We start from the raw sequence: 18,933 nt of genomic DNA on the forward strand, positions 1-18,933 counted from the left end.
GTGAAAGATCTGTACCTAAAGACTGGAAAGTTGCATTGTTCATACCAACATACAAAAAGGGAATAGAAGCAATCCACTGAGTTAAAAGGCTCATATCACTGACATTGATTTGCAGTAAGATTTTGGAACATATATGTGTTTGAGCATTATGAAATACCTTGAAGGGAAAAAAAAAATTGTTGCCACAGCCAGCACAGATTCAGAAAATATTGTTCTTCTGTAACACAACTGATGCCTTATTTACACAAAGTAATGCATGCTATCAACAGGGTATCTCAAGTTGATTCCATATTTATAGATTTACAGAAGGCGTTTGGATGATCACCTCAGTTGTGTGACTAGATTCAAGATTTACTTTGGGAAAGGTTACAGTTGATGTGAAGTCATAAAGTGATTTGCGTTGTCTTCCCGCAATAAGTTTTACAGGCCCTCTTCTGTTCCTGATTTGTGTAAACAATTTAGGAGACAATCTGAGGAGTCTTAAAATTGTTTTCAGATGATGATGCAATTGTTATTGTTGTTGTGGTCTTCAGTCCTGAGACTGGTTTGATGCAGCTCTCCATGCTACTCTATCCTGTGCAAGCTTTTTCATCTCCCAGTACCTACTGCAACCTACATCCTTCTGAATCTGCTTAGTGTATTCATCTCTTGGTCTCCCTCTACGATTTTTACCCTCCATGCTGCCCTCCAATACTAAATTGGTGATCCCTTGATGCCTCAGAACATGTCCTACCAACCGATCCCTTCTTCTGGTCAAGTTGTGCCACAAACTTCTCTCCTCCGCAATCCTATTCAATACTTCCTCATTAGTTATGTGATCTACCCATCTAATCTTCAGCATTCTTCTGTAGCACCACATTTCGAAAGCTTCTATTCTCTTCTTGTCCAAACTACATGGCTACACTCCATACAAATACTTTCAGAAATGACTTCCTGACGCTTAAATCTATACTCGATGTTAACAAATTTCTCTTCTTCAGAAACGCTTTCCTTGCCATTGCCAGTCTACATTTTATATCCTCTCTACTTCGACCATCATCAGTTATTTTGCTCCCCAAATAGCAAAACTCCTTTACTACTTTAAGTGTCTCATTTCCTAATCTAATTCCCTCAGCATCACCCGACTTAGACTACATTCCATTATCCTTGTTTTGCTTTTGTTGATGTTCATCTTATATCCTCCTTTCAAGACACTGTCCATTCCATTCAACTGCTCTTCCAAGTCCTTTGCTGTCTCTGACAGAATTACAATGTCATCGGCGAACCTCAAAGTTTTTATTTCTTCTCCATGAATTTTAATACCTACTCCAAATTTTTCTTTTGTTTCCTTTACAATTACTGCCCAGTAAACTCGGCAGATGATCAGTATGTATCACAAAATTATTTACACAAGGTATCTGCATGGAGCGGAAAGTGGCTGTTGACTCTGGACAATTAAAAGTGTAATCGTCTCCACATGACTACTAAAAACATTCCATTAAATTGTGGTTACATGATAAATCATACAAATTTTTAAAGGTCATTGACTCAACAAAATACATAGAAATCATCGTTAAGAAAAAATTAAGTTGGAGCATTCACACAGAAAATGTTTGGGGAAAGCAGAACACTTACAAGGTGCAACAAAATCTACTGAAGAGACTGCCTACCCTATGCTTGTCCATCTTCTTCTGGAGTATTTCTGTGCTGCCCGCATCTCGTGGTCGTGCGGTAGCGTTCTCGCTTCCCACGCCCGGGTTCCTGGGTTCGATTCCCGGCGGGGTCAGGGATTTTCTCTGCCTCGTGATGGCTGGGTGTTGTGTAATGTCCTTAGGTTAGTTAGGTTTAAGTAGTTCTAAGTTCTAGGGGACTGATGACCTAAGATGTTAAGTCCCATAGTGCTCAGAGCCATTTGAACCATATTGCTGTGCAATGTGGGATCATTACCAGATAGGATTAATGGAGGACATTGGAAAAGATCAAAGAAGGGCAGCTCATTTTGTATTATCGAAAAATAAGAGGAGAGTGTGATAGGTATGATAAGTTAGTTGAGATGGCAATTATTAAAACAAAAGTGTTTTTCATTATTGCTAGAAATTTTCAAAGAATTTCCATCACATATTTTCTCCCCGAATGCAAATAAGGTTTGTTGGCTGCAACATGCATAGGGAAAACAACCATTTTGATGAAATAAGATAAATTGGAGCACACATGGAAAGACCTAAGTTTTATTTTTTCTCAGATGCTGTTCAAGAGTAGAACAGTTTGGAAATAGTCCAAAAGTGGTTTTATGAGCCTTCTGCCAAACACTTCAATGTGAATTGCATAGTAGTCATATACGCTGATCAGCGAGAACATTATGTCCACCCCTGGTGTGGATAACAGGGACGATGCATCATTGCATGGAAGCAATGAGGCCTGGGTAGGTCGCTGGAGGGAGTTTGCATGCACACACACACACACACACACACACACACACACACACACACACACACCACCTAATTCCCATAAGGGGAGGGGGTCAAACATGACCATCATGAAAGGGTGTACATTGTCTGCAACCAGTGTACGGTCCTCCTCGGCCATCATGGCACCTAGCATGAGCTCCACTTAACCCAGGGGTGCCCATGTGAATGTTCCCCAGAGTGTAATGGAACCGCCACCAGCTTGTCTCTCTTCCGCAGTAAAGATGTCAGTGAGCTGTTCCCCTGGAAGGTGATGGGTTTGTGCCCTCCCCTTGGCATGATGAAGAAGGTATTGGGATTCATCAGTCCAACCATGCAATGCTCCGCCACTGCACCAATGTCCACTGCCAGTGATCATATGCCCTATTCAGTCACAGCTGCTGATGTCGTCTGCGGATGCCCGCCATTAGGACTGTTTGGTGAACTGTGTGTTCAGTCACATTCACACTCAACCCAGTGTTAAAGTCTCTTTAGTTCTGCCACAATTCGTTGCTGTCATGTTTTACCAGTCTGCCCAGCCTGCGATGTCCGACATCTATAATGAAGGGTGGTTGCCTAACCACACGACATGTGGACATGGTTTCATCTTGATTTCGCCTTATGTTGAAGGCACTCACCACAACACTTGTTGAACGCCCGACAAGTTGCACAGTTTCTGAAATGCTCGTGCTGAGCTTCCAGGCCATCAAAGTCTGCCCTCACTCAAACTCAGATAGTGTGTGCTGTATCTGCAGTGGAAGAGACAAAACACAAACAATATTCCTCAGTCTGTTTTTATTGGGAAAAACAAATAAACATGAAAATTGCTGATGTTGTCAAAGTAGTCTAAACAAAACCCAGTGTAAGCACGAAACAAAGTATGGATCCCACTTGGATCTTATAACAGAAGACTAACAAAACACAGTGCTTTCTTCGCAAGTTTCTTGCTCTAGAAAATCCCCAAAAGAAAAGACGGAAACAAAACTACTAGAGAGTGGTCGGCACAGCAATACCACAAAACTGTTGAGGGAGGCTAGACCACTGTTGCACAACTCTCTTGAGTCAAAATCCCAATCTAACACTCCTGATGATCCGGGATCAGCAGACGTGGCACATGGATGTTTTGGCCAGGATGGCAGATCCCTGAAAGTCCGGGCGGCATGTCGAACTGCCTTCTGGCTGATGGTGCACCATTTTAAAAGGCCTGTTGGTGGATGGGTCGTGACTATTTTTGATCACATGAGTGGCGTAGGAAAATAGTCCGTTGTAACCTGTGGCACTGCTGCTGACCTGTGATGCTCAGGTAGTGAGCACTGGCAGCAGCCTTGGTCATACTGTAAACATCTGCTTTGGTTTAATTCGCTGTTATGAAGGCATCCTGTATCTCTGTTCTGTCATACAGTATGCCGATGTCGCAGGCGGATGGTATGGACGCTGCAGATTGCGCACCTTCCCCAAGGTATACACTAACAGTAAGCTCACTGATACCATACGCACAGTTTGTGTGCCTTATTAGCAGTCATTCCTCACCAGGTGACACTGCTGTCTCCTGGACGGGTTTATATCGATAGTATGTTGATGGCCAAAATGTTCCGGTTGAGCAGAGTAGGTGTAGATATGTTGTGATGTTAGTTTTTAACTGTGTATGCGGAACTGAATATAATCTTTCTTATTACGAGGGTAATCCCAAAAGCAAGGTCTCCTATTTTTTTATAAGTACATAGACCTGTTTATTTCTACAATGGTTTACATCAGTTTACAGCTTGAACATTTAACTATTTCTCCACATAATTGTCATTTCTGTCGATGCATTTTTGTAGACGCTGTGGCAGTTTTTGTATGCCCATGTCATACCAGCTCGCCGCCATGCTGTTCAAAGTTATGAACCTCTTCTTTCACCTCATCGTTGGAGCTGAATCGCTTTCCGGCCAAATGTTTCATCATCCGTGACAACTGAGTTCAGAAAGTTGTCCCGTTCGGCTGCAAGGCGGTGAAGGCATGCGCGGGAAACATCAACTCGTTGCCACATGTGCTCCTCAGTCAGCATGCATGGCACCCATTTTGCACACGCCTTCCGGTAGTTCAATGTTTCCATTAAAATTCTGTGAGCGGTGCTTTGGGAAACCTCAGGAATCAACATGCAGAGATCATCCAGGGTGATCCACCGATCTTCACGTGTGCTTTGCTCAACCTTCAACACTGTCTCCTCAGAAATCGACGGTCTCTCGCGCCTTTGTTCATCGTGAATTTCAGTCCAACCAGCTGCAAACTCTCTGCACCACTTACGAACATGTTTGAAATCTATGCACGACTCACCGTCAATTGGCGATGGATTTCAATCGCCGCAGTGCCCTTTGCGCTCAAAAACCGAAGAACTGCGCGCAATTCGCACTTGGCGGTAACATCCAAAGGGAGCTCCATTCTCAATGGCTGCCAAGCCAAGACTGAGCGCCTCAGCACAGCATTTGCATGTTTACACACAGCGCCTAAAGCACTCTCCATAACAGTGTGACCAACTGCCACACAAACAGAGTTCTGTACTTATAAAAAAATAGGGGACCTTATTTTGGGATTATCCTCGTAAGATAATAGTAAAACCGCTTTTCTTGTACCCTGTGTGAACCACCTCCAAACTGGGCAAAAATTGAACTACACTTACAAGTGATCTCTGAATGAAAATAATGTTAAGGATTATAATGCTTTAGCATACACCTAAATGAATGTGTTTTCCAGTGTTTTGGAATGACACATGACAATTATAGTGAACTGAAACTGTCCTGTCAAGGACAGTGTGGATGTGCATGACGTTATAAAACCTTTCTACTGTATACTGAAAGTTAAGATATTAGACTATGGGATTTGTTGTAAAAATTTACAAGGAGCACTAAAAGTATTGTTGCAAACTGTAGACCATCCTCCCTATTCATTTATCACTCTTTTTTAGCGTTAACATACATATTATTTTGGAAATCTGCAATTATCTCAATAAACATAAGTAAAGCAACAGTGTTAATGTTGTTTGATTCCAACAGTGCTTTACTAGGCATTAGATGTGGAATTATTTATTGTCATACATTTGTCAAATGAGGCAGGCTGTTGTTACCAGTGCTGACAGTTAAACTATTACGTAACTCTTGAAATACCTTTATTTGGTGCACTGGAGAATGTTACATCCAGTTAGTTTCATTTAGTTAATACATTTGTGGTTTTGTATTATCATTGATAAAACTCCACAGATTATTTATTGTCATGCAGGACACAAATACATGCCTTCAATTTTTTCTATTCTTTTGACTTTCCAGAACTTGACTTCTACCAGACATTTTCGAGGGAACCCACAGGTGGCGTAAATGGTGGAATGTCCCTGAGTGTAGGTAGTGGTGCTGTGTTCCAGAACAGCATTCAGTCTTCCGCGTCTACAACTGCTACAGGGATAACTTATGGGCATGTACGGAGCAGCAGTGGTGAAAGCCAAAACATCACCTTGGGTGATACGACAGGTGGCCTGAAGCGGGCACAGTCTAGCAGCAGCCTGTCTGACCACAGCAGGTACCTACAAATGTTTGTTTTGTATCATTATGCACAGAATTTGAAGATTTATACCCTACATTTTTGGTGAAGTGTACAAAAATGTGAGATTCAAGACAGATCACAAGTGTGAGTTTTAATGTAGTAGTTTTTATATTACTTTTTATATTACTTCAGACTTTCACAACAGCTCTTCAATTTTTCACTTAAGTACAAATTAAATTTGTGAGAACTTTGATAAACATTCAGTTTGTAGTGAGAACAGCATGAACTTACAATGAAATACACGTACGTAGAAATAGAATCGGGACATTTGGTAAATTGTTTCTCTCTTACTATTCATCCAACATGTAGTAATTTCAGAAAATTACTACGACAGACAGACAGAGAGGACATTTCAACATGTAATTACAGAGAAACAAAAACTTTATTGTATACCCCGCCAGTCCAAAACGTTTTGAGATAGGATTAAATAAAAAATTGGGAGAAGTTAACGTGGTAGTTTTAATGCTTCAATTATCCTACCTAGTGGCCCACCCCCCCCTTCCCACTCCAACCTAAATGAATACAATGACAGAATTTTTATACAACCATGTGAAACAATCAGAAAAGTCATGCATCATATTTGCGCCTTCTTTCTTCTTTGGTTTTGGCAAACCATCAGAGATCCATTCTGGACTTGTCGTTTTATGGTAGTTTTGTATTTATAGTAGAAGCTCTCATTGCCAGTTGTGATTTTTTCGAGGAAAGAGTTGTCTGTGTTTATCATTTCAGTCAAGAAGCAGCAGGCATCCATGCGTTTTTTTCATTACAGTCAAGAAGCAGCAGGCATCCACACATTGTTTTTTTTTTGTTCGGGAGACAAGATATGCAGGACAGACTTTCTACACACTTTTCTCTTCTTCAAAATATTCTGGAGAATGTCGTGAATTCTTGATATAGAGATATTCAGATCCTTACTCCATTGCGGTTTGTGACACAACTGTGACACACCACTGTCTTTCCCTGTCCGAACAGGCCTTGGAAGGCCCAACAGTACCGACCGACTGCCAAATCATCCTCAGCTGATAGACATCACTGGATGTGGATATGGAGGGGCATGTGGTCAGCATACCACTCTCGCGCCTGTTGTCAATTCTCTTGACTGGAATTGCTATATCTCAGTCAAGTAGCTACTCAATTGGCCTCAAAGGGCTGAGTGCATCCTACTTGCCAACAGTGCTCAGCAGATACACTATAGTTGTGTGTCCAATACTTATTACTGTGTGGTCACATGTGATGGTTCAGTGCACATCTTTTGTTTACAGATATTAGTTTGAGCTATCGCCATAATTGCTGCACTGACATCACTTACACGGCAGGAGTAAAATCAATCTCAGAAGTTTGTGGATGGACGGTTTATGTTCAACTATGTACAAGTTTAAACAAAACTGTGTCAAACTTCACACTGTAAAAAGAAAAAGCAAAGACAGAACTACTTGAAAGCAGGAACATCTGTGAATCTCAAAGAAATCACAAGCAAGCAACGACTTAAATACTAATGTGGCCTCTCAGTTTTTAAAGCCACGGTTTAAATTAAGAACAGCCTTAAGTTCGGGATTTTAGATTTGAAGACGAAGTCCTTTAGCATAGTTGTGTTGATTAGTGCAGGAAGAGGATTTATCAGTACAGCTATCGCCATGTCCTCCGTCAGCTGATACTCCAGTTTCAGTGGATACTGGGAAGTGCTTGACAAAAGAATGGAACTTCACATGAGTATGTTTTTTCTTTGACTGAAAAATTTGGTTGTATGCTAACTTTTGTGCAGATTGATTGTTGTTTTAACAGGGAGATGTGTGACAGCTACCTCAATCCCATTTTTGTTCTGAGAGTTGCTCATTCATTGTTCCAGTAAAAGTGAGGATGTAGCCTCAGTTTCGGAGTTCTCTTAATCAGCATTTGCAGAACCAAGAGATTCCTTGCCTGTCCCTAATATTCAACAGCTGCCTCTCAGTGCTCTGTTGGGGGTCTGTCAAAACTCACTCAGCAGCTTAGCAATGAACAGTAGTGTGATTCTTATTGAACAGGCTTAAGTTGTTCAGCTACAATATGTGTCATGCTGTTTGGTTACAGAAATGCACACCAGTGCTCCAACAAGTTCCGTGAGTGGAAGATGTGTGTGGTCTTATTCAGTGATAGTTGTTTAGTCCAACTGTCTTTGAGTTGCTAATGGGTACTTACTACATTGCACGCAATCATTCTGAATTGATTTAAGATTTCCCTTAAATAGCTACTTAATGCAACTTTATCATTGGGTTGATTGATCTCAGTGTCCAGAAAATGCCTCATACTCGTAACGTTTTAGACAGCAGGTCAGGAAGATTGCTTATGACGGAACTGACGTGGTTTTCATAACCTCTCCACAGTGCCATCAATCTCGATCGCATCAAAGCTGGAAGTTCATATAAGTGTGGAATGGTGGTGTTACAAAATGTACGTGACACCAGCAGTTTAGTTGACATTGACACACACACACACACACACACACACACACACAAGCACACCCAAACACAGTGGCACAAACTAAAAAATTCACATTTATATGTAATCAACACAATTTACATTTAGCACAGTCCTTGAGAGATTCATTTGTAAGTCAGCCGTTACTAACACAAATAACTTGAGTCCAGCAATAGCTATTGTCAATGACTATAACATTATACACTCCTGACAATTACAACAGTAGCACACAGAAAGATTGTTCATTAATACTACATACAGAAGAGACTCAAAAGTAATTAAAGTTCATGAGTTCCATGGTTTCCGGTGCGTATATTCTTGTGTTCAGAATGTACATAATATAAATCTGAGTTAAATAACGAGAGCATGTCTGATTTAAATGTTAGTTGTTAGCTCACTACATGTGGACTGACTGAGATTGTCTTATAAAGACACTCTCAAGAACAAACTATTATTTCAAAAAGTATAATACTTTAAAATTTAGATAAGTTGGAATTCACTGTTTTTGATGAACCATGAGAATTAATATGATTTTAATTTATAGAAAATGTCGTTAGAAATTCATAAAGATGCGTGGAACAATTATCCTTACACCAATAGGAATCCCCTCATACGAATGAGCACAATGTTGTGAAACATGTTAATTCACATTAAAGTACTAATTAGTGAGATAATTAACTATTACTGTATGTTATATTGTACAGAAAAATTAAAGTAACAAAAGTCCGCAGTCAGAGTTGAAAATCTGGTAGTGGTTGCTACGAAATCTGCGACAGGGATTGACAGTAGCCACAAACTTTGATGTTAATTATTGTGTAAGTTTCCAGTTTTCAGTAATTTACAATACTTTTATGAAAAATGGGAATGCCTAACAACTTCAGTTAACTGTGACTTTTAATTAACATTGCCCTAATAAAAAGTAATTACACAAATGGAATCAGAACACTTGAAATGACAATGTGAATAATAAATACAAGTTCAATTTGGTCTGAAGAATAACTTGAAATTTGTAAGTGTTATATGTCACCTGGTAAGCGTCTTGAAAAGAAGATGAAAGTAATCAATAAATTTGGTTAGTTTTGTGGCTGGAGAATCATAACAGATAGAAAGAATCCACCTGCTTTGTTACAAGCTCATTCTTCATTTGTTTCATCGTACCCGTGTCCACTGAAGCAATTACAGTGTCGGATGCACAAATGAGTGAGAAGACAAGATGGTTTGCTTGACTCTACATGTACGACTCTACACACATACATGTAACTCAGCACTTGTTGGTTGCAGTGCAGTTGATTGCATTTGTCTTGGTGTATGACTGCCAACCTGCTTAATGAAATCCATAAATGCTTTTCTCACAGAAAGGCAGCATTTTGTCGTAAGAGAAGTCTGTGATGTATGTATTCTATTATTTGAAGAACAAAACACTCAAGATTACATTTTAATGAACCAGTTTTGGCTGAATTGAACCACCTTCAGATTTAACACTGCAATGCAGGAGTTTTTCATATTCACTGGTGCGAGCAGTGTGCTTATTTCATTGCACACACTTTGCCTCAAGACTTCAACTCTTGGAATATATCTCTTGCCTCCTTGGCTATGTGGTCATCTTTCTTGACTTGTTATCCTTAATAAGATTTAAACTATTAGGTCTTTCTGATCGGTGAATGCCCCTGTGTCGGTGTCACCCTTAAGAAATACAGTGGTTATATCCGACTGTGACAATAAATGTAGGGTTGACAACATTTATTCGAATCACAAATACAGACAAAAATTATCATTCTTTAGTCATAAATAACGAAATTATTTATTCGAATGGTTATTCATTTACACAAATTAAAAATATATTTGTTTCCTATTTGTGAATAAAAAGGAAAAGAATGAAAGATAATTTTTAGATTCAGAAATATTTATTCCTCCAATTCTCTGTCAATTATAGTGTGAATGTAGTTTTTGATCTTTTAGATTACTTTTCAGAACAGTTCCTTTTCTTAAAAATATTTATCAGATCTTCGAAAGATTAGCCATTGTGGCATATGAAAAAACATATTCTAGCGATACCAGGTAAAGTAGTGTCATGTTATCTCTTCTGAAAATCACCATTACTTCAGGATAGCGGTCGAAGACCTTCAAAATCATGATATTCTTCAGCAAAAAACAGAAATCAGGTATTCTGCTCTAGTTTTTTGGCACATAACTTTGTGGTTCCTTGTAAGTTGCGTCTCCTCAATCTGATTTAAAATCAAAAAATGAATTAACTTTTTCTGTCACCACTTCCATTTCAGACACCCCACTCGATTTCTGCAACATTTCTTGGTCTACTATATGCCTGAAGTTGTAAGCTTTCCTTGACCATGGACAGCAATGCAGGTGAACAATTTGTTTTTAATTTGTGGGCAGGATAGTGCTGCAGTAGCTGCTTGTCTCTCATTGGTGTAGAAAGGTGCAAAAAGTCTTCATATCGTCTATTTCTCAACACTTTCTCAGTAGGAAGTCACCCATGTGCTGCAATATTTAAGAGGAATGTTCTCCTGTTTTTATGCCTCTGAGTTGAGTCCTCAAGCATGGAACTAAAATTCCAAAATACATATATTTTCACATTGCAGTATATACAGAGCTTCATCAGTTGGGCCTGAACATGCTGTTAATGGTTTAACGTACTTAAACTCATCCTCTCTTGTGGAATTTTCAAATGAAAAAATTCTACTTAACTGGATCAGCTTATCTTGGATGAAATAAATTTGTTTCATTGCATTGTAGAAACCATTACATTTTGTATCTCCAGGTTTACTCAGGGCTTGCCCTAAACACTTTCAATTGTTTCGGAGCAAATTGGTTGTGCAGTATTATTCCACCGAGTCTTGCGTTTTTGTTCGGTTCATTAATGCTATGAATTCTTAATTCTCATCGTGGTTATGAAGGACTGTTTAGTATCACCGGTGGTTCACAAATACACTCACTTTGTGTGCAATGCATTGAATTGAATACGAGATAGATTTGATAAATATTTTCCAGGAAATGGAAATAATCCATCAAGTATTAAATTTTCATCGTACTATTTCAGTGACACCTATTTGTGATTTTTTGCTGTGACCATACAATGGTATGGAGGTGTAAGTTCTTTATATATGAATGAATTTTTAAACACAGGCTTAAATAATTAAAATGTTTTGTGGGGAGGGGATTTTTTTCCTTGCATTGAGATGCTCCAGATTTCACAAAGGATTTGATGGGAATGCAGTCTTTCAAGAGCTTCTAAAGCCACTATTGATTAAACACAGTTTATATTAAATATTTGTTTACTTGATATGTAAATAATATATCTGACATCATCTCAGTCTTTGTGAAATACTGCAGACTGTTTCAACTTTTAATTTTTGTTATCTTCACTATGAGTATAATTAGGGAAGAATGCCTGAACACCCCTAACTTCTATTTATGTTCAGTAATAGAAAAAGGAAAAGTACATTGCCTTATGAAACGAGAGATGTAAATGTGTGCATTTTACCAATCTTATCACACTGTCGAATGCTCACGGATAGTGTGTTTCTACATCTTAAAAGTGATGTCTGTTCAGATTTTGTGCTAGTGGCATAAGAGTGACACTAGTAGCGCCATTATGAGTATGCAACACAGTGACACAACAGATGGTTACAAATTGGTTACTTCAAGGACAACTCTGAGCCAGACACCCTGTAGTGTGCATTCCACTGACCCCAAACCATTGACATTTGAAAGTCAGTAGTGTCACTGGATGTTAGAGTGAAGGACTGTCGTGTTTTCTGATGAAATCTGGATTTGTTCTGTCTCGATGCCAGTGAGGGCTGAGTGTTGGTTAGGAGGAGGCCAGCGTCTCTGTGCACTGGACCTACACATGGAGTTATTGTCTGCGGTGCAATTTTGTATGACAGCAGGAGCACTCTCATTGTTATCTCAAGCACCCTGACTGCAAATTTATATATCGCCATTCATGAACAGCATACCAGGGGGGTGTTTTCCGACACGACAATGCTCGCCCACATATAGCTGTTGTAACCCAAGACGTTCTACATAGTGTCGACATGTTGCTGCGGCCTGTTCGATCACCGGATCTGCCTCGAATCAAGTACATACGCAGCTTCATCGGAAAGCTTCACTGTCATCAACAAACATCATTAACAGTGCTTGTATTGACTTACCAAGTGCAACAGACTTGGAGCTCCATCCTTCAAACTGAGATCCATTTCATTGCTCTACACAAATTATATTCTGGTGTTGCAATTTTTTGCCCCATTAGTGTATAATGTCATTAACAGTGGTGTAACTTGTGGATTTACTGTTGAAAAGTTGTTTTGTTTTGAACAGGTTGTTCACACATTTTAGATCTTGCTGTATCTTAATTGTGATGTTAATAATATAATTGTCTTCTCAAGCCCATTTTTGTCTTCTCAAGCCCACCTCAAGGGAGTCCAAAGCCAATAACACGACGGAAGAATAAACCTGCACCAATACCACCAGCTGCTGTGAGTCGGGAGCACCCAGAAAAGCCACCACGACCAACTGTTGCACCACCACCCGTGGTTTCAACGCTGCCACGACCAGCTAAGAAACCGTTGTTACCAGAACCGCCTCCGCCACCACCGGCGACAACCGCCTCCAGGCGGAGCCTCGACCTAGAACATGCAGCGCCATTGGCGCAGCCCGAGGAGGTGACACCTCCGCCCGTGACGGAAGTGTCGCAGCCTCTGTCTGCTACTGGTGGAGGCCACACTACGACTGTCACTGTCACTGCAGGTAGCATTGGTAAGGTTTCCATCCTTTCGGATCACCAGCTCCACCTGCAGCCACATCTGCAGCACCAACAGCAGCAACAACAGAAGGTGACAGTGAATTGCAGTGATAGTAACATGAGCACCCTCGACAGGAAGCACTTGCAGAGACCTGTCGCTGCCCCACGTACCTCTGTAGTCAGTGTAAATACTTCTGTAGACTGTGTCCCTGGCACTGCAGAATCACACACTTTATTCTCATCATCACCACCCAAATCCAACTCAGAAACGGTGGGTGTAAATAGTTCCACTTCGGCGGATGGAAGTGTGACACTGAGAAAAGTGCCTGTAAGTGACATTTGTGAAAAATCATCCAAACCGGTTGTGCCTGAACGACCTGCTTCCCTGTTGCGGCCACATGCAGCTTCTTTCCGTGCTACTAAGCATTCTGATGGTGATATTTCTTCTGTCGAAAAAGCAAATTCAGAAGTAAGTACTATTGTACCGGTTTCGGGGACTCACTCGCCGGGGCAGCAATAATGTAAATATGTGTTGCTTGAGTCTTTGTGGTGTTCCTTGGTGTCTCATGTGATGTTACACTCTGCCTACTTCTGATGATTTTATTGTCATTCAGAGCTTTTAATTTATTTCAGCTTCTTTTGTTTTCCTCTCTCAAGTAATCACACAGCCTTTGCTTCTTATTTATTTCAAAACTTTTTTAATGCTAAACTGAAAAAAGTCAACAATTATGATTTTAAATAGTTTTGCTAAAATTAAATTCTCTCTTCATTTTGTAGCTTTACACTATGTTGTCAGAAATGTAAGCAAATAAGGCAGCTGAAGAAAAGACTGTTGAGAGTTCCTGAGTAAAAATTAATTAAACTCTACTAGTTCTGCGATTGAATTTGCACGTACGTTTGGTTATATTTGTTTACTGTGGCACCTACCATTAAACAAACTTTGTATTTTAGCATTCCCTTTTAGTAGTCATTTTCAATTTGCATTATTATACTTAATGGTATCTGTTTCAATGCCCCATCAGTGTGTTGTATTCTTTATTAACACAATGCTTTTTTTGAGATAGTTTGTTGTAATTATTGTGGGTTTGCCAGTGGAGACATAATTCACCAATACAGTTTGATTATGTGACTGACACAGTGTCTACAGATATGACATAGAAGTCTCTCCGCTTCTTGACTTTAAAGCAGAGCAGTTCTGATGGAGTTACAGCGTAAACTGCACCAGAAGTACCTGGAAGAGAGCAATGTGTGTGTATTAGGCTGCTATTGTGATTGACAAGTAAAATAGTATGGTGTAGAAGCATGTTGGTAGCATTTAGAATGAACATACTTTTGAAGACATGACCAAGTGAAACAAAACTTTATTGGAGAGCAGGGATAAATTTATTATTTTTGTCTTTCTTTCTGTTTTATAGAAAGAACTCAAAAAAGATAACCTGAAAAACACCACAAATTACATAAAATATAGAAATTTTTTTTCATGCAGATTTCTATTTTGTCAGGTCTGGGGATATTTCTAACCTATTTCTCATCATTTTTTATTTTTCTGCACTGAGGAGCTGTTTATTCACTTTAACTTATTTAAGACATTTGCAGCTTCGTGTATTCAACATTGAATGGGTATAACGACTCAGATACTTTAGTCAGGTTGGCTGTGGCTGTACAACATAAATGTTAGAATTGTAATTTGTAAAAGACAACTTTTATTACATGCATATGAGAGCAACCAGGTATTTTGTTTAAAAATGACTAAATACAGTAAGTAATGTATATAGGCGTCATAAAAAGTATTTCCGAAAGTGAAGTTTGAATTAAAACTATAAAAAGAACTAAAGCTCAGAAGTTAGTAGGTTTTTATGGTGGTTTAAGTGTGATAGTGGGCCCACTCAATGTTCATTTACTGTCAGTGACTGCCTATTCTTGAAGGAAGTTAAAATTTTATTACAAGTAATACAGGACACAGGAAAGTAGGAAACTTCATTGTCAATCACTTTTTCTTTAAATCTGTGTTAACATCTGTGGAGACATCAAAGTGAATTGGCTGTATTGCATCTGTCTCTGAAAAGAAATCTCTCTCCTTGATTCTAACAGCAGTATGTTATTTTTATTTGTTTTGAAAAAAAGGCAACATCTCTTTGCATCAAATAGACTCACTCATTGTTGGAAAATTATGAGAAAAGTGCAAAATTTAAACTTCTTGTAAGAGGCTTTCAATGCTTAAACTGATATTACAACATGAAACTTTTAAAATGTTCTTATGATATGGGCAGTATTAGTGTGTGTTTATCAAATTCATTTTCAGTGCATATCAGCCTGTGCCTGTTAATCACAGCAAGCAATAGTCACGGTTGCAAAGGTTTGGGAGGGGGGGCTGCACAGAGATATGCAGCATTGCCATTTCCTAACAACAACTGTAGCAATTGTGCAGAGCTGTGGCACTGTGGTTTTAAAATCTGCTACTGTTTTGTGTAGAGAATGTAAGACATAGTGTATTCCATAAATGTCTCCTACTTGTTGATATAGTATTTGTCAATTGGCACTGTCAGATACTATGGCTGCTTGCAATAGTTCAGTGGAGAATAAATTGCAGAATAACTCACTGTAATTGCAAATTTCATATTGACGTTAATCTTCACTGCAGAACTCTCAGAAAGGTACTGAATGTTTGTGGGTGTGGAAGAGTATATAACTCACTGTAATCACATTTTGTTATGGCATTTGTGACATTTATTCATTATTTCTTGTTGATAGACTTCTCAGTAAAATTTTGCCTGTCGTCCTGATGTTCTTGTGTAATGAATTCAGTAATGTAAGTGAAGCTTAGTTTTGATTTAGCTAGCATTTGTTTAGTGCTCGGAGTAGTATGATATAACTGATCCCTGTGCCCTACATGTTAACTATTTGTGAACCATTAGTTAGTGGCAGACAAAAAGGAGCATCGAAAGTGACCAGCAAACCCTAATGACAGAAACTGTTTTCCTGTTAAGTAATAAAATATTTCCCAACAGAAATAAAGCACACATTAGTACATACTGTTAGTGATTGGCTGTTGGATATATATTCCAGGTTTGCGATGCTTTTGGTTTAAGTTGGTCAGGTGTAGCCTTTGAATTGACCAGGAAATTTTGTTCAGCACTGGATATTGGCATGACCACTAGCATTGTTGCCGACATTCTGTTGTTGAACATACCTACATCATAATAGCAAAAACCTGGCAACTCGTTAACACTACTTGTCTTTTGCATTTTTCTCTTCCACCTCCTTCCCTCACCCTCTTTCGTGAAATATCATGGTTTCCAAACTCTCACTTTTTAAAACTACTGAAATGTTAACTCAAGCTAGTTTCTTCACTCTTTCTAGTTCCTTGCTACCACCACTTCCTAATTTCCTCTTTTTTTTTCACCTATTAAGTTCGGCTGCCATCTTTTATGTGTGTTGATATCATATGCTCATTTTTGTGTAAAATAATGTGGGTGACAGCTTTTATAGATAAATGACTTATCCATTATTCTGTCTTTATCTCTTGTAGTATCACCTCCCTTTTGACACACAATGTCTTGTCACCATTTGCACAACCCCCCCCCCCCCCCTCCCACCCTCTCCACCACCACCACCAAAACACAGAGAGTTGTTCCTGCTTCAAAACTGATAAGTAGACATTCCTCTTGTGTACCGTGTAATGTATTTTGTTTTGATTTGAACAATAATTTAGTGGCATTCAGTGAAGATACTATGTAAATGTAATGTATGATTTCCTCCTTTCATTTTGTGATCTGTTGGGGAACACTGGTATCACAAATGTAAATTTTTGTCAGCAATTCAGGCATGCAATGGTACACCCCTGTGTTGTGTTTGTGTAGCAATACTTTCAACATTTATATGTATGCATGATTTTCTTCTTTATGATTGTTGGATGATTATGATGCATCAAAAACTATAAAAGTGTGCATAAACTGTTTTTGGGAAGTATTGTTGTTGTCTCATTCAAATCCTTTTTGATTTAGCGAGTTACTGAATATGTAGTCATTTTTCTTGCAGTATTACTTTCCATTGACAAATGGTCTAATTCTTGTGTGTCTAGATTTGCAGAATTAGAATGTTACTTGTGTTGAAGGAACTAAAAATCCTTGAATTTTATTCCACTTATTTCTCTTTTTCTTGACCTTTGAAAGCCATGGTATTCACTAGCTTCAATTGATGCTTTCCTCACAAACTCCCCCCCTCCCCCCCCCCCTCTCTCTCTCTTTCTCACCTCACCCTCTCCCCACTCCCCTCTCTCCCAAGTTGTCATTTCAGTGCAATGAATGAAGCCATGACACATCATTTTTAATTGTATTTTACTGATTGACTTCAAGACAGTCAATCATATTCAATCTGTCAAAAAGATGAATAATGAATCTGCTCCTTACACAGCACTGGGACTAGTCTCACATATTCAATTGTTTTTTGTTACTAGTTTGTATACATGTTTTTCATTGGAGATACAATATATTGACAAGGAAAGAAATAATTGAGGTACAATATATAGATGAGGAAAGAAATAATTGTAGTTTTTTTTTTTGCTGCAGCATTGAAGACTGAAATGAGTAATGTGCTGTGTAATATTAAAGAAAAGGCACTCGCTCACAAAAGATATCATAGAGAACTATGTCATGTTTTATTAGAAATTTGGTCAGTTACTTATGTTGCTATCACAAATTTTTCCTCAGGTCCAGTACATAAATTTCAGTAATTGATTATTTTTCTTGCAAAAAAATGGAGTGTATTTGTGTGTGCCTCTTAGGCTGTTGATAAAATCTGGTGTACTTCCATAGTAGTTTGCAGAGTGACATATTTTGTTTTAGGGCCACTGTGATGGACACATACCACTGAAAGGTTTACAGTTGCAGAAATTAATGTATAAGAAAGTTTTTTTTTCGTGTGTAAATACGGGTATGTCCCATCACTGAACTGAAATCACAGAGGTCACTCATTTTGTGACGATTGTCATTTATTGTATATTTATGGCATTATGAGCTCAGTATTTCAGAAAAGAAAGACTGCAAATAAAAGAATTTAAAATGATATCCAGATGGTATGCTTATTTGGTATTAATTTTGACTAAATCAGTTTAATGAGTACTGCCCTGTTTATTACATACTTCATTTGTATGTTTCCAGTTATGTTATTTGATGTTGTGTTGGGTGTGACAGAAATATAGATTTTATTTATTGTATATATTTAAAATGAAGAAAGCAGTTAGTCTGCATGGTAGCTATATTAATGTATCTAAGTCTTCAATAACAGTAAAACAAACAGATCTTCCTAATGTATAATAATTTTAACAATAGTGTTCTTTGAAATCTCACAAACTGATTTGCATTTGGTACTTGATATTAGTGCCATAGGGCTCCATATATTAACTAGTAAATAAAAGAATTTCACTGCCTCATTACTTAGACTTCCATGGCACTTTCTCAAAATTATCATCAGCATTTTGTTATTACTTGTTGTGCTCGGTTCCTTATATGTCTGTTTTCTTTTTCTTTTGTTATTATTGTAGTTACTATTTGCATTTTTTTGTAAATACACTTTGCTTGTTTTACACTTGTGATTATTTCATTTATTCTGTTGAGTATAGTTTTGCACGCTGCATTCATGTTAGCTTTGTAGCAAAAGTGTGTTATTCAGCTTTTGTTTGCTGTTAATTTGTATTGTTTCTTATGTTGCTATTAAACTCTG

General features: G+C 38.4%; 1 protein-coding gene across 6 annotated transcripts in view; it reads left to right on the forward strand.

The window, feature by feature from the left end:
• The window catches only part of LOC126416453 (rho GTPase-activating protein 44-like), a 343,310-nt gene that overhangs the window by 273,257 nt on the left and 51,120 nt on the right, over positions 1-18,933 (forward strand). For 5 of the 6 annotated variants that reach the window (XR_007575461.1, XM_050084185.1, XM_050084183.1 and 2 more), the window contains exons 12-13: positions 5,726-5,972; positions 12,877-13,681. Coding sequence is in view for 5 of the 6 variants with exons in the window: in XM_050084185.1 (XP_049940142.1) it covers positions 5,726-5,972; positions 12,877-13,681 (1,052 nt within the window). In the remaining variant the exon portion in view is untranslated. The remainder of the gene's footprint in view (positions 1-5,725; positions 5,973-12,876; positions 13,682-18,933) is intronic. The other variant, XM_050084186.1, reaches the window with a different exon arrangement.

Source organism: Schistocerca serialis, chromosome 8, assembly GCF_023864345.2.
Source record: "Schistocerca serialis cubense isolate TAMUIC-IGC-003099 chromosome 8, iqSchSeri2.2, whole genome shotgun sequence".
Lineage (NCBI taxonomy): Eukaryota > Metazoa > Arthropoda > Insecta > Orthoptera > Acrididae > Schistocerca > Schistocerca serialis.